General features: G+C 43.2%; 1 protein-coding gene across 3 annotated transcripts in view; it reads left to right on the plus strand.

Annotated features, from left to right (window-relative positions):
• Positions 1–15,594, plus strand: part of TANGO6 (transport and golgi organization 6 homolog) — a 242,128-nt gene that overhangs the window by 61,021 nt on the left and 165,513 nt on the right. For all 3 annotated transcript variants that reach the window (XR_010110278.1, XM_055100397.2, XM_003814560.5), the window contains exons 10-12: positions 2,689–2,821; positions 4,456–4,647; positions 14,282–14,416. Coding sequence is in view for 2 of the 3 variants with exons in the window: in XM_055100397.2 (XP_054956372.1) it covers positions 2,689–2,821; positions 4,456–4,647; positions 14,282–14,416 (460 nt within the window). In the remaining variant the exon portion in view is untranslated. The remainder of the gene's footprint in view (positions 1–2,688; positions 2,822–4,455; positions 4,648–14,281; positions 14,417–15,594) is intronic.

Below are 15,594 nucleotides of genomic sequence, written 5' to 3' on the forward strand. Positions count from 1 at the left end.
TTTTAGTGCATCTTCAATGCCTTTGTATTTGTTTATATGATAATATGGTATAATAATACAGTATCTTGAGCTGGGTATGGTGGTTCATACTGGTAATCCCAGCACTTTGGAAGGCCAAGGTGTGAGGATTGCTTGAGGCCAGGAGTTCAAGGCCAGCCTGGGCAACATAGCGAGACTCCATTTCTTAAAAAAGGCCAGGCGCAGTGGCTCATGCCTGTAATCCCAGCATTTTGGGAGGCTGAGACAGGCGTATCACCTGAGGTCAAGAGTTTGAGACCAGCCTGACCAACATGGAGAAACCCCGTCTCTACTAAAAATACAAAATTAGCCGGGCGTGGTGGCATGGTGGTGCATGCCTGTATTCCCGGCTACTTGGGAGGCTGAGGCAGGAGAATCGCTTGAACCTGGGAGGCAGAGGTTGCGGTGGGCCGAGATTGCGCCATTGCACTCCAGTCTGGGCAACAAGAGTGGAACTGTGTCTCAAAAAAAAAATAAAATAAAATTGGGGCTGGGTGCAGTGGCTCACGCCTGTAATCACAGCACTTTGGAAGAGGCTGAGGTGGGCGGATCACGAGGTCAGGAGTTTGAGACCAGCCTGGCCAACATGGTGAAACCCTGTCTCTACTAAAAATACAAAAATTAGCCAGGCGTGGTGGCGGGCACCTGTAATCCCAGCTACTCAGGAGGCTGAGGCAGGAGAATCACTTGAACCCAGGAGGTGGAGGTTGCAGTGAGCCGAGATTGCGCCATTGCACTCCAGCCTAGGTGACGAGCGAAACTCCGTCTCAAAAAAAAAAAAAATTAAAAAAATAGTAAGTACACACACAGGTGTATATATATGTATACATAGTATCTTTGTCTCTTGTCAGAAGAATTAAAAACTAAAAGCCATAGTACCTCATGAGAAAGTACAAAAATTTCTTGCCCAGCCTGGGCAATGTGGCAAAACCCGGTTTCTACAAAAAAATACAAAAATTAGTTGGTCGTGATGGTGCCCCTCTGTAGTCCCAGCTACTTAGGAGGCTGAAGTGGGAGGATTGCCTCAGACTGGGAGGTTGAGGCTGCAGTGAGCCATGATCGCACCACTGCACTCCAGCCTAGGCAATGAGTGAGACCCTGTCTCAAAAATTAAAAAAGAACAAAACAAAAAATGGCTGAGCACAATGGCTCACCTGTAATGCCAGCACTTTGGGAGGCCGAGGTGGGCAGATCACGAGGTCAGAAGTTCGAGACCAGCCTGGCCAACATAGTGAAACCCTGTCTCTACTAAAAATACAAAAAATTAGCTGGGCATGGTGGTGGGCGCCTGTAATCCCAGCTACTCAGGAGGCTGAGGCAGGAGAATCGCTTGAACCCAGGAGGCGGAGGTTGCAGTGAGCCAAGATCGCACCATTGCATTCCAGCCTGGGCAACAAGAGCGAGATTCTATCTCAAATAAATAAATAAATAAATAATTATAGAAATTTTCGCAGTAATCATAGCACTGATTTAGCCAGATTTTATAACTCGGTAATCATGTTCAACCTACTCATTTTTCTGAACCTTTATGCATTTTCTTATCTCGGCTAATTGGTTCCTTTCAGTTGAGACTGCATGTCCTCCCATGATGATCACATCTTTTTCTGCTGCCCATAACCCTTCAGTGGCTCATCAGAAAAAAGTCAAAGTTCCTTTGAATGACATCCAAGGCCTTCTGTGATCTAGCCTTACTTTGCAGCCTTCTCTTTCTTTGTTTTTCCTCAGGACCCAGAATATCTGCATATGACTTATACTTTAATTCCTCCTTGCTTTTGCAGAAGTAATAGTAATTCTCCAACATCCATCTTTTTTTTTTTTGTAGAAATGAGATCTTGCCATGTTGTCTATGTTACTTGAGTTCAGTGGCTATTCATAGTTGTGACCATAATGTACTACAACCTCAAACTCCTGGGCTCAAGCAGTCTCCCTGCCTCAGCCTCCTAGTGCACTACAGGTGTGCACCATTGTGCCCAGCTAATATCCATCTTCATGACCATGCAGGACATAACCGCCTAGTTTCTTTTTTTTTTTTTTTTTTTGAGACAGAATTTCACTCTTGTTACCCAGGCTGGAGTGCAATGGCACAATCTCGGCTCACTGCACCCTCCGCCTCCTGGGTTCAAGCGATTCTCCTGCCTTAGCCTCCCAAGTAGCTGGGATTATAGGCATGAGCCACTATGCCCAGCTAATTTTTGTATTTTTTAGTAGAGACGGGGTTTCACCATGTTGGCCAGGCTGGTCTCAAACTCCTGACCTCAGGTGATCCACCCGCCTCGGCCTCCCAAAGTGCTGGGATTACAGGTGTGAGCCACCTCACCCAGACCTTGATTTTTTTTTTTTTTTTTTTTGTATTTTTAGTAGAGATAGGGCTTCATTGTGTTAGCCAGGATGGTTTTTGTCTCCTGACCTCATTATCCTCCCGCCTTGGCCTCCCAAAGTGCTGCGATTACAGGCGCGAGCCACCGCGCCTGGCCCATAACAGCCTAGTTTCTGATAATCAATACTTTTTTCAGAATGGAGAAATAATAAAGTAAGTTAAATAAATTTAGGGGATCTTTTTAATGGTTAACTGTTTGGACATAACATGTTACTTTAGAAGATTGTTACGGGGTTTAAAATTATGTGTATCTCTGGTGACACTGCCAAGATAAATTTTACCCTGCATTGCAGTGATGAAGATGAAGATGAAGCCCTGTACCAGAAGGTATCCTCTGAACAGGGCCGGGTGGAGCATCTCGGGGACTTGCTGTCCCACTGCCAGGAATGCGGTTTGGCAGGAGACTTCTTCATCTTCTGTTTGAAAGTAAGAACTACCTGTAGTTCCTGGTCAGTGTTGTTCCAGGGGAGTTCCAGGAAACCCTTAGAATTTTCAAAGCATTTATAATTTTAGGTCCTAAAATGTAGGCCCTAATTTAAGGAAAATGGTCAGAGGACATAAAGGAATTTATTTTTTAGTAGCCTTTGGATTGGTAAAAAGAAGAAACTTCTCTTCACTAGTACTCATGTTATCTACTACTTCTCCAAGTAATCGGCACTGACAGTTTAGAGATGAACAAAGCAAAACCCTCGATCCATGAAAGAGTTAATCTTTGCTCTGTGTTGACAGTAAGAACTCTTTTGAAGTTAATAGCAGGTTTTACAGCTATAGAGTAATCCCTTATCCTTTCTGACTGTTGTTTTGTCAGGTATTTGCAAAGGAGATTTAGCAATTCTGCCTCCTTCATTTCATTTTGCAGGCACTTGAAGCCTTTTCCGGGTTTGTTTCTTAGTGCCAGTGGTTGTGCTTTGCTTGCTTTTCTTCTGTTCTCTGAGAGTAACTTGTACCCCATAATGTTACTCCTTGTTGCACTGTATGACATCATAAGCCAGTGACCTCCAGCTCTGCTTTCTCAACTTGTTCCCCTAAATAAAGTGTCTACTCTAAAAGAACTCTAAGAGAGTTTAAGGTTTCTGTGGGTATGGGAGAATTCAAGGAGGGAATCAGGGCTAACATTTCGAGAACTTGAAATAGGGGACACCACTTTTTGATGCTTTCTTACCTCCCATGTTCACACCCATCCCCGTGCCCAGCAATACTCTTTCTAAATCACGTTCCAAGGGGATGTGCTTTTAATTGTATACTTAAAAAAAGGTGGCTCACGCCTGTAATCCCAGCACTTTGGGAGGCCGAGCCAGGTGGATCACCTGAGCTCAGGCATTTGAGACCAGCCTGGGCAACATGGCGAAACCCCGTCTCTACCAAAAATACAAAAAAAAATCAGCCTGGCATGGTGGCTTGTGCCTGTAGTCCCAGCTACTTGGGAGGCTAAGGTGAGAGGATCACTTGAGCCCAGGAGGCAGAGGTTTCAGTGAGCCAAAAAGGGTAGGTGAATAGCCTACAAAACCCACAGTAATACATGATTTCTTAGAAGTTAGTTCTAAGTATCTTAGAGGAAAAGAGCTGTAGTGCTGGAGGCATCTCATGGTCTCCAAAAGGGGTTTGAGAATGTGAGGTGATCTGAGGTCTCAGTTCAAGGAAGGCTACTAGTAGAAATCATAAAAATACCCACAAAGCAGAAAGCTTGTCAAACCATTTCTTTGTGTGTGTGTGTTTTATTATGAGATTTTAGATTTTTATATACATGGTATCATACTGTACATATTATTCTGCAACTTAGATTTTTCACTCAGTAGTGTTTTTGAGATCTATCTATATTGATACCCATATAAATCTAATTCATTTATTTTAACTGCTGTGATACAATAAATACATCATAATTTTTTCTTATTGCTGGACATTTAGCTTGTCTCCAAGTTTTGGCTATTATAAATAATGTTGCAACAAACACAGACTATTTATTTAAACATGCAGTTCAAACAGAGTTTTCTACATATGTTTGAGAAGGCCTTAGTTGTACTGGCTTTATCTTCACTTTTTCTTTCCTGCCATGCTTGTAGGAGTTGACTCATGTGGCCTCGGAAAATGAAACAGAGTTAAAAACTGAGCCCTTCTCCAGCAAGAGCCTCTTGGAATTAGAGCAACATCAGACTCTTCTTGTGGAAGGCCAAGAGCGGAAGCTGCTTGTCCTGCAGCTGATGGCTGTTCTGTGCGAGAGAATGTCTGAGCAGATATTCACAAACATCACTCAGGTCAGTAGTTGCCACATTCTGGACCCCAGCCTTTTTTTCTTTCCAAAAAATAAAGTTTAAAAATGTTGCTGAGAGTGTGATTTGATGACACCTGGATCATGAGGTGTTTCCTGGAATGCTGGTTAAATATGGAAACTACACAGCCCACACCAGGCCACTGAATCCAAAACATTCCAGTGTCCTGAGACTCCACACGTTTAACAAGCTCCCGAGGTGATTCTCATGCAAGTAAAATTTTGTCTTAAATGTTTATATGTTATGTTATAGTAATTTTCAACTTTGGGTGCAAAAAAAGTTATCTGGGATCTTTTTCAATATATTGATAGCCAGCCCACGTTTAGAGATTCTGATTCAGCATGTCTGCATTAGAGCCCGGGCATCTTCGTCCTACTCAAGCTCCATGGATGATCTAAGGTGTATCAAAACTTGAAAATGATTATACACTCAACTTGAAGAAATCACTAATAATAATGAGATCACCTTGAATTTCATTATGGGTCCTCTAACTCACAGCTTATCTCCACAACATTCTCTTAAGTTTTAAGATGTTTTTAAAAATGCTTTTAGAGGAGTGTCACTATGCGAGTCAGTGCCTGAATTGTATTGGCTCAGACATTATTTTTCCCACCTTTAAAAAAGATAGGAAATAAAAGTAATAAAGCAAAGGCAGTACAGTTGCCAGATTTTACCACTTAACCAGAATTAGTTGTAGCTTGGTTGGTCAATAGGCAGTTGTAAGATGGCATGATTGTCACGCTTAAATCTGATTCTCCAGCTCTTTGTATGGTCGTCATTGTCATCTGCCTTCGGGTGTTGCTAAGCAGCATTTCACTATAGCTCCTGCTGAGAAAATTTGCAGCTGCCTGTCAGCTCTGACTTACCGTGCCTGTTTAATGAGAATTATGCTCATGATTTCTTTCCTGGCCTCTTATTCTTTCAGTTCACTGACCCCGTGTTACTCAGTAGGGTGATTTGTTTCTCCTGTGTTTATATCCATTCTCTGGAGACTTTTTCATCCAGACCTTAAGTTTTTGTCTCAGGATGCTAGTTGGAAGGGGAAATGGTCTAAAAATTGATATGACTTGAGCTTTTGCACTTAGCTCCCTTTACTCCTAATTAAGGAACCATGGTGTCAGGCTGGTAGAAAAATGATTTGTCCCATTAAATTATCCTTCAGCTAAGGTTAAAATGTATCAGGGCAAAAAGAACCACAAGGAAATATTAAATTGCATTTGGTAATGTCACTGCTCGTGATAATATTGGTATATTGTTTTGTTTTATTATTATTTTTTGAGATGGAGTCTGTCTCTGTCGCCCAGGCTGGAGTGCAGTGGCGCAGTCTCGGCTCACTGCAACCTCCACCTCCTGGGTTCAAGCAATTCTCCTGCCTCGGCCTCCCAAGGAGCTGGGATTACAGGTGTGCACCATTGTGCCCAACTAATTTTTGTATTTTTAGTAGAGATGGGGTTTTACCATGTTGGCCAGGCTGATCTTGAACTCTTGACCTCAGGTGATCCACCCACCTTGGCCTCCCGTAGTGCTGGGATTACAGGCGTGAGCTACCGTGCCCAGCCATTATTGGTATATTATTTTGAAACACACACATATAGATAAAGAAAATAAGTTAATGTAATTTTGTGAATATTATTAGGAATCAAGATTTTTAGCATAAAAAAGAGGTATAAAGTAAAGAACCAGAGTAAAGACCCTATAATTTATTTTATTTTATTTTAAGAGACAGAGTCTCACTATGTTGCCCAGGCTGGACATGAATTCCTGGGCTCAAGTGGTTCTCCCACCTCAGCCTCCCAAGTAGCTGAGACAACAGGTGCACACCACCGTGCCCAGCTTAAAACCCTGTAATATTGAATTTCAGTTGGAAATATTAGTATGAACTCACAATTTATTTTTCTCTTTTTAAAAAATAGATATTTCCAGCTCAGTCCATTGTCAATCCCAAGAACAATGACAACCCAGTGGCAGTAAGCATTCTTAGTGACAATTTATAGTTTCTTTTTTTTTTTTGAGACCGAATGTGACTCTGTCGGCCCAGGCTGGAGTGCAGTGGTGCAATCTCGGCTCACTGCAACCTCCACCTCCCGGGTTCAAGTGATTCTCCTGCCTCAGCCTCCCAAGTAGCTGGGATTACAGGCACATGCCACCACGCCTGGCTAATTTTTGTATTTTTAGTAGAGACGGGGTTTCGCCATGTTGGCCAGGTTGGTCTTGAACTCCTGACCTCAAGCAATCCACCTGTCTTGGCCCAAAGTGCTGGGATTACAGGCATTAGCCACTGGGCCCAGCCCAATTTATAGTTTCTAAATACCATTTTCTACTAAAAGAATTCTAAGCTCTATATGGAATAAGGTTGATTCGAAGTCTGAGGCAGGCAGGAATCATACATTTATAAGCCTCAAGGCATCTTGTTGTGCTTAAATACAAGGAAGCGACCTGAGATGAATGGGATCATATCTGTAGGACACTGGAGCCAACTTGAAGGGACTCCCATTGCCATAGATAGGACAATTAGATCATTAAAAGGAATAATGCCTGCAATGGTTGAAGTACATCAAAGATATAAAAATCTGAGTCAAAGAAAAAAACCCTCATAGGACATCTTTGGGATTGCCAGGGCATCAACTCATTATTTTGTACCTTGTTAAGTAAAGGGAAAGAATAAAGCATTTGTCTTGTGTTTCCTGTAAGAATTGTATGTCAGGGTAACCAAATGGTATATGAAGGAAAATCTTTCTTTATAGGAGAATCATAGCTAAAAATTCAAAAAGAAAACTAGAAAATTACATCTTGGCAGGGTGCTATGGCTCACGCCTGTAATCTTAGCACTTTGGGAGTCTGAAGCAGGAGGATTGCCTGAGCCCACGAGTTCGAGACCAGCCTGGGCAACATGGCAAAACCTCACCTCTACTGAAAATACAAAAACTAGACCGGGTGCAGTGGCTCACGCCTGGAATCCCAGCACTTTGGGAGGCTGAGGTGGGCAGATCACTTGAGGCCAGGAGTTTGAGACCAGCCTGGCCAACATGGTGAAATCCCATCTCTACTAAACATACAAAAAATTAGCCAGGCATTGTGGCACGTGCCTATAATCCCAACTACTGGGAGGCTGAAGCAGGAGAATTGTGTGAACTTGGGAGGCAGAGGTTGCAGTGAGCCGAGATCGCACCACTGCACTGCGCTTCAGGCTGGGTGACAAGAGCAAAACTCCGTCTCAAAAAACAAAAAACATTTAAACAACAGGGAAGTTCATAATGTAAAAAATAGGGACTTCTGGTGAAAGACAGTGTACTGAACACATTTATCTGCTCCCTCTGGAAGCCACAGGGACCAACAGAGCAGGAGAGAAGAGACCTAAAAGGTAATAGCTTACCAGGTGTGGTGGCTCACGCCTGTAATCCCAGCACTTTGGGAGGCCGAGGTGAGCGGAGCATTTGAGCCCAGGTGTTCGAGACCAGCCTGATCAACATAGCAAGACCCCATCTCTCAAAAAAAAAAAAAATTAGCAGGGTGTGATGGCAAGCGCCTGTAATCCCAGCTATTCGGAAGGCTGAGGCATGAAAAACACTTGAACCCGGGAGGCGGAGGTTGCAGTAAGCCAAGATTGCGCCACTGCACTCCAGCCTGAGTGACAGAGTGAGACTCAAAAAAAAAAAAAAAGGGTAATAACAAATGTTGCAAAGTTCAGTGGCGAGATCATAGCTCACTGCAGCCTTCCACCCACTGGGTTCAAGCAATCCTCCCACCTTAGCCTCTCAAATAGCTGGGACTACAGGCATGCACCACCATGCCCAGCTAATTGTTTTTTTGTTTTTGTTTTTGTTTTTGTTTTTTTTGTAGAGATGGGGTCTCACTGTATTGCCCAGGCCAGTCTGGGCCCTAGTAGCTGATCTAGCAACTTGAGAAACTGGAAATCTAGATGTCTGCATGTGGAGAAGCCAAGAAGCACACTACTATACCTCAATAAAATTATTAATTTTTTTTTTTTTTTTTTTTGAGACAGAGTCTCACTCTGTCGCCCAGGCTGGAGTGCAGCAGCGCAATCTCGGCTTACTGCAACCTCTGCCTCCCGGGTTCAAGCGATTCTTGTGCCTCAGCCTCCCGAGTAGTTAGGATTATAGGCACCTGACACCATGCCTGGCTAATTTTTGTATTTTTAGTAGAGATGGGGTTTCACCATGTTGGCCAGGCTGGTCTCAAACTCCTGACCTCAGGTGATCCACCCACCTTGGCCTCCCAAAGTGCTGGGATTAGAGACGTAAGCCACTGTGCCCAGCCTAAATTTTTTTTTGAAAAGAAAAATAAGAAAAAAAGGAGCAGGCTCCTTTTTACTGCAGAACCCTGGACGGACAGGAAGCACCAGATAAGCTCTAAAAATGGAGTTGAATTTAGAGCTTAAAACAGTTTGAAAGGCTGTATAGGATTCAATAAATCCCTTCATTCATTCCTTCTCTTTGTACAACCACCTCCACTTCCCAGCGAAAGACTGGAGGTTTACTCTTGAGAGATGTTGAGCCCAAGGGACTCTGAACTGGGTGGGGGAGGATAACTGAAAAATAGGAGGTTAAGTTGAAGTCTGCATCCTCAACAATGAGGCCTCCACCCCTTCCACTCAGGTGTCAGAGTCTTGGCAGCAGGTTTAGATACCCCCATAGGACTACTGTGAGGATTAAATGTGTTAATACCTGTAACGTGTTCAGAATTGTGCTTGGTAAATAGTGAATGTTTAATATTATTATTATTTTTGAGACAGAGTTTCGCTCTTGTTGCCCAGGCTGGAGTGCAATGGCTTACCGCAACCTCTGCCTCCCTGGTTCAAGCGATTTTCCTGCCTCAGCCTCCAGAGTAGCTGGGATTACAGGTGCCTGCAACCTCGCCCGGCTAATTTTTGTATTTTTAGTAGAGACGGGGTTTCTCCATGCTGGTCAGGCTGGTCTCAAACTCCCGACCTCAGGTGATCTGCCTGCCTTGGCCTCCCAAAGTGCTGGGATTACAGGCGTGAGCCACCGCGCCTGGACTTAATGTTATTAACAAACTAAACAGTTTATTATTAAACCAAGCTAAAAGTGGTTGCTTCTGTAGAGCCTGAATCATATGGGAAGAAATGATGTAGGGCACTGCTATTTTTCACTATAAGCTTTCAGGAATATTTGGCTTTTAAAATTATGTACATTTATAAGAAGTTTTAAGTAAAAAGTAAAGGTCTGTCCCCACTCTCCACAACATATATAAATTTTAGAACAGGCTTCAGTCACACGCCTATTCTTGTGGCTGGAAGCCCCACCAAAATCACAGGAAATGTATAGTAGGGGGAGGAGCTGCTGTCCAAATGGGTAGGGGATTTTGGGGTTAACACAAAGAATGTTTGGCGGAAAGCCTACTTCATAGATGGCAATGATTGTTGGCTATCTCTTTACAGTTAACAGTTCCCTGGGTTGTTTTTTTTTTAACATACATACAAACATAGAAAGTGTCTATTTTAGTAATAGGATCATACTACTTGTTTTGATATCTACACACACACACACACACACACACACACACATATAGATAGTGGAGGATGGGCGCAGTGGCTCATGCTTGTTATCCCAGCACTTTGGGAGGCTACTCGGGAGGCTGAGGCAGGAGAATTGCTTGAACCCGGGAGGTGGAGGTCACAGTGAGCCAAGATCACCCCACCGCACTCCAGCCTGGGCGACAGAGCTAAACTCTGTCTCAAAAAAAAAAAAAAAGTGGAGAGGAATTTAGAAAAGGTTGGAAGGCTAAATAGTCCTAGTTGAGTAATTTAGGAATGCTTTATATATTTTTTGTTGTTGTTAGAGACAGGGTCTCACTCTTTGTTGCCCAGGCTGGAGTGCAGTGGCTAAATCACAGCTCACTGCAAACTTGAACTCCTTGGCTCATGCAATCCTCCCACCTCAGCTTCCTGGGTAGCCAGGACTACAGATGTGTGCCACTGTGCCTGGCTAATTTTTTAATTTTTTGTAGAGACAGGGTCTCACTTTGTTGCCAGGCTAGTCTTGAACTCCTGGCCTAAAGTGATCTCCTGCCTTGGCCTCCCAAAGTATTAGGTTACAGGCATTAGCCACTGTGCCCAGCTAAGGAGTGCTTTAGAAAACTCCCTGGAGGCAACATAGTTGGCCCAAGATAGTAGAAACAGTTTCTACCTAGTTTCTCTAGAAAGCGCTAGTGTCCTTATCTTCTAGTATGAATAAAATCTTAGGGATGGAGGAGGTGGTGAAAACTGCCTTAAACAGCATTGTTCATTTCAGTAAGTGGAACTTTTAATAACCTTTCTAGTTTCCTGCGTTGCTTCAGAAGACAAGTGTTAACAAGCCATTCTCCTGACTTTAAGCTTGCAATAAAGATTCTAGCACAGCATGTGATTTGTCCAGAGAATTAAACATGCAAGCTTGCATGTTATTTGGAGGCTTATTATGACCTTCTCAGCCTTTCCATTTCTAAAATGATTTCTCTCTTTTGAGTCATTAATCCTAAGTATGCATGTGTGTGTGCATGCATGTGTATTTGTGTGCTGTCATTTATTCAAAGGTGTTTTTACTTAAGGTGATTAATCCAAATGCATTGAAAATGATGCCGACCAAATTAATTCTATTTAAAGCTTAGTTGTTAGCCAAATGCTATATAAAATCTTGTCTAGGAACAGTCTTAATCCTTTCAAATATTTAATACTTCAAAAAAGACTCTAGATCAGGGGTCTCCAACCCCCAGGCCACGGACTGGTACTGTTCTGTGGCCTGTTAGGAACCAGGCCGCATAACTGGAGGTGAGCAGCGCCCAAGTGAGCTTTACCACCTGAGCGCCGCCTCCTGTCAGATCAGCAGCAGCATTAGATTCTCATAGGAGCACGAACCCTGTTGTGAACCGTGCATGCAAGGGATCTAGGTTGCGCAGTCCTTATGAGAATCTGACTAACACCTGATGATCTGAGGTGGAACAGTTTCATCCTGAAACCATTCCCCGCCCCTCTCCCCCTCCCGCCCCTGCCAACCCCAGTGTGTGGAAAAATTGTCTTCCATGAAACCGGTGCCTGGTGCCAAAAGGGTTGGGGATCACTACTGTCAATCATTTGCACAGATGGCTCGAAGACACTGACTTCTAGATGAAACTGAACACTACCCCTCCATTCTTTACTTACTAGAATTAGACTGTCAAAATGTCGGGAGTGAGTCAGGGCAGGAATCCCTGAGGAGGAAACCTCCTTTTGAGAAGCAGATCCAGGACCCTCTGACATAGTCAGAAAGTAACAGGTCATTTTTTATAAAGAGTTTTTTTTTAGAGCAGTTTTAGATTCACAACAAAATTGAACAGAAGAGACAGAGATTTCCCTTACACTCCCTGCACTCACACAACATAGCCTCCTCCATTGTCACCATCTCCCACCAGAGTGATGCATTTTTTGCAGCTGATCAGTCTACATTAACACATCACCACCCAACGTCCATAGTTTACACTAGGGCTCACTCTTGGTGTTGTACAGCCTATGGATTTGGACAAATTTGCAATGCCCTGTATCTACCATGATGGTATCATACAGAATAGTTTCACCACCCTAAAAATCCTCTATGCTCCACCTGTTCTGTTCTCCCTCTCTCCTCACCCCGGCAACCCTTGATCTTTTTACTGTCTCCATAGTTTTGCCTTTTCCAAAATGTAATATGGTTGAAATCATACAGCATGTGGCCTTTTCAGCTTGGCTTCTTTCCCTTAGTAATATGCATTCGAGTTTCCTCCATGTCTTTTCACAGCTTGATTGCCCATTTTTTGGTGCTGTTTTTCCATTGTTTGGATGTATCACAGTTTATTGATGCATTCACCTACTGAAGGACATCTTGGTTACTTCCAAGTTTTAACAATTATGACTAGAGCTGCTATAAACAACCATGTGCAGGTTTTTGTGTGGACATAAGTTTTCAACTCATTTGGATAAATATCAAGGCAAGCAATGGCTAGATTGTATGGTGAAAGTATGTTTAGTTTTGTAAGAAACTGCCAAACTGTCTGCCTAAGTGGCTGTACCATTTTGCATTCCCAGCAGCAATGAATGAATGAGAGCTCCTGTTGATCTCCATCCTCACCAGCATTCCTGGTGAAATCAGTTCTCTGGATTTTGGCCATTCTATTAGGTGTGTAACAGTATATCACCAGTGCTTTCATTTCCAGTTCTCCAGTGACATAGGATGTGGAGCATCTTTTCATATGCTTTTTTGCCATCTGTATATTTTCTTTGGTGAGATGTCGGTTCAGGACTTTTGCTCATTTTTAATTGGGCTCTTTTCTTTTCAAGATAGGATCTCTCTCTGTCACACAGGCTGGAGTGCAGTGACACCATCATGGCTTGCTGCAGCCTTGACCTCCTGGGCTCAAGCAGTCCTCCCACCTCAGTATCCTGAGTAGCTGGGACTATAGGCACTTGCCACTATGCCTGGCCAATTTTTTTTTTTTTTTTGAGATAGGGTCTCACTCCGTTGCCCAGGCTGGAGTGTAGTGGTGCTATCTCAGCTCACTGCAACCTCCACTTCCTGGTTCAAGCGATTCTTCCACCTCAGCCTCCCAGGTAGCTGAGACCACAGGTGTGCCACCATGCCCAGATAATTTTTTGGTAGAGACAGGGTTCACCATGTTGGCCAGGCTGGTCTCGACTCCTAACCTCAAGTGATCTACCCACCTCGGCCTCCCAAAGTGCTGGGATTACAGGCGTGAGCCACCGTGCTCAACCCAGGTTTTCTTATTATTGAGCTTTAAGAGTTCTCTGTAAATTTTGGAAAACAGTCTCTTGTCAGACTGTTTTGGATGAATATTTTCTCCCAGTCTGTGGCTTCTCTTTGTATTCTCTTGACAGTGTCTTTCGCAGAGCAGGAATTTTTAACTTCAGTAAAGTCCAGCTTATCATTACTTTCTTTCACGGATTGTGCCTTTGGTGTTGTATCTGAAAAGTCATCACCATACCCAAGATCATCTAGATTTTTCATGTTATCTTCGAGGAGTCTATAATTTTGTATTTTGCATTGCAGTCCGTGATCCATTTTGAGTTAATTTACAAGTCATTTTGCTTTTTAATTTTCAGGCAAAATTCATGAAAAGTTAAGGAAGTTGGAGTAGCATATTAAAACATTTGGAAAAGTATGAATAGGCTTTCTCATTTATTAAGTGTATGGCCTTAAACAAACAACCTTTTAAAGTCTCAGATTCTTCATTTCACAATGAGGATAATAGTACTGACCTCATAGAGTTGATATGAGAACTAAATGAGATTGTACATGTGAAACACTTGGGAGCTTCCCGCTTGCTGAACATGTGGAGATGCTGGGAGTGGGGCTAGCCCAGAGAGGGCATGGAAGCTACACCCCCACCCGCTTGTCCTATCCATCTGTCTGTTCATCTGTGTCCTTTGTAATAACCTTTATAATAAACCGGTAAATGTTTAAAAAAAAAAAACACTGAACATCACATCTGCATGGTAAGTAGCAGTTGTTCTGGATGGTTCTTGCTATCATGATGTAGATGAAGAAGATGAGGATGTAGACATAAGATGTAAGGAGAATTATGATTTTTTTTTTTCATTCCTCATTGATTCTTAATTCCCTTTTTTGGGTAGGTGGTGGACTTTGTGGCAGCAACATTGCAGAGAGCCTGTGCAAGCCTGGCCCATCAGGCAGAGAGCACCGTGGAATCACAGACGCTGAGCATGTCCATGGGGCTGGTGGCTGTCATGCTAGGAGGAGCTGTTCAGGTGAGTTGTAGACATGAGGCAAGCTTGAATGGAGGGAAGGGAGAAGCGAAATACCAGTTGTTTTCCTTCCATATCCTTGTGAGAAATAAGAATGGATATTGTACATAGGAGAACCTGGATAAAGAAGTTAGTTTGTTAATGAGAATTCTCTCCAAAGTAGAGAACAAGAAAGTTGCACCATTTCTACTCTGTCACCTGCATAGACTTCACTATCAGAAGGGCAGGGTCCTTTCTACCTGTTACAATCTTAATTTGGGAACATCTAGCCTGGTGTTTTGCATCTGAGGTGAATACTAGATTTTCTGGCTCTCACTCTCCAAAACTCAGCCCTTGTTTCTGCTACTGTTGTTGGGGAAAGTCCTCAGTAACCTGCTGGTTGCATAGGATCCATCTATTTTGAATGCTCCATTTTAGCACAGGATTCATTCTTCATCCCTTATCAGGTAGCATGTTAAAGCTTTGCTTCCAGCCACTTTTAAGTGTGTATGTCTTTTACATACCTAATTTATAATTTTTAAATTTATTTTTTTAAACACTACATATTGGCCGGGTGCGGTGGCTCACTGAGCCTGTAATCCCAGCACTTTGGGAGGCTGAGTTTGGTGGATCACCTGAGGTCAGGAGTTTGAGACCAGCCTGGTCAACATGGTGAAACCCCGTCTCTACTAAAAATGTTTAAAAAAAAATTAGCTGGGCATGGTGGCAGGTGCCTGTAATCCCAGCTACTCGGGAGGCTGAGGCAGGAAAATTGCTTGAACCCAGGAGCCGGAGGTTGCAGTGAGCCGAAATCATGCCATTGCACTCCAGCCTGGGTGACAAGAGCGAAACTCCATCTCAAAAAAAATTAAACAAACAAACAAACAAAACCTACATATTGCATACTTGTGTGCCACACATACTAAGCTAGGGTGCTGGGAATACAGCAGGGGACAGGGCAGACCGTCATGAAACTTGCAGTCCAGTAAGGAAGTCAGACACTAAATGACTGTTCAGAAATGTACTTAGAATTGAATGAAGGGTCTCAAAAGAGAAGTGGCGGGTACCAAGAGCACATAACATCTAACCTAGGCTGGGAAGATTTCCACTGAGGAAGTGTAAGCGTAAGCTAAGATTTGAAGGAAACTCTTCCAAGTAAGGAAAACATCACGTACAAAGGCTTAGAAGCAGCAAAGAGCTTG

The sequence above is a fragment of the Pan paniscus genome, chromosome 18 (genome assembly GCF_029289425.2).
Source record: "Pan paniscus chromosome 18, NHGRI_mPanPan1-v2.0_pri, whole genome shotgun sequence".
Lineage (NCBI taxonomy): Eukaryota > Metazoa > Chordata > Mammalia > Primates > Hominidae > Pan > Pan paniscus.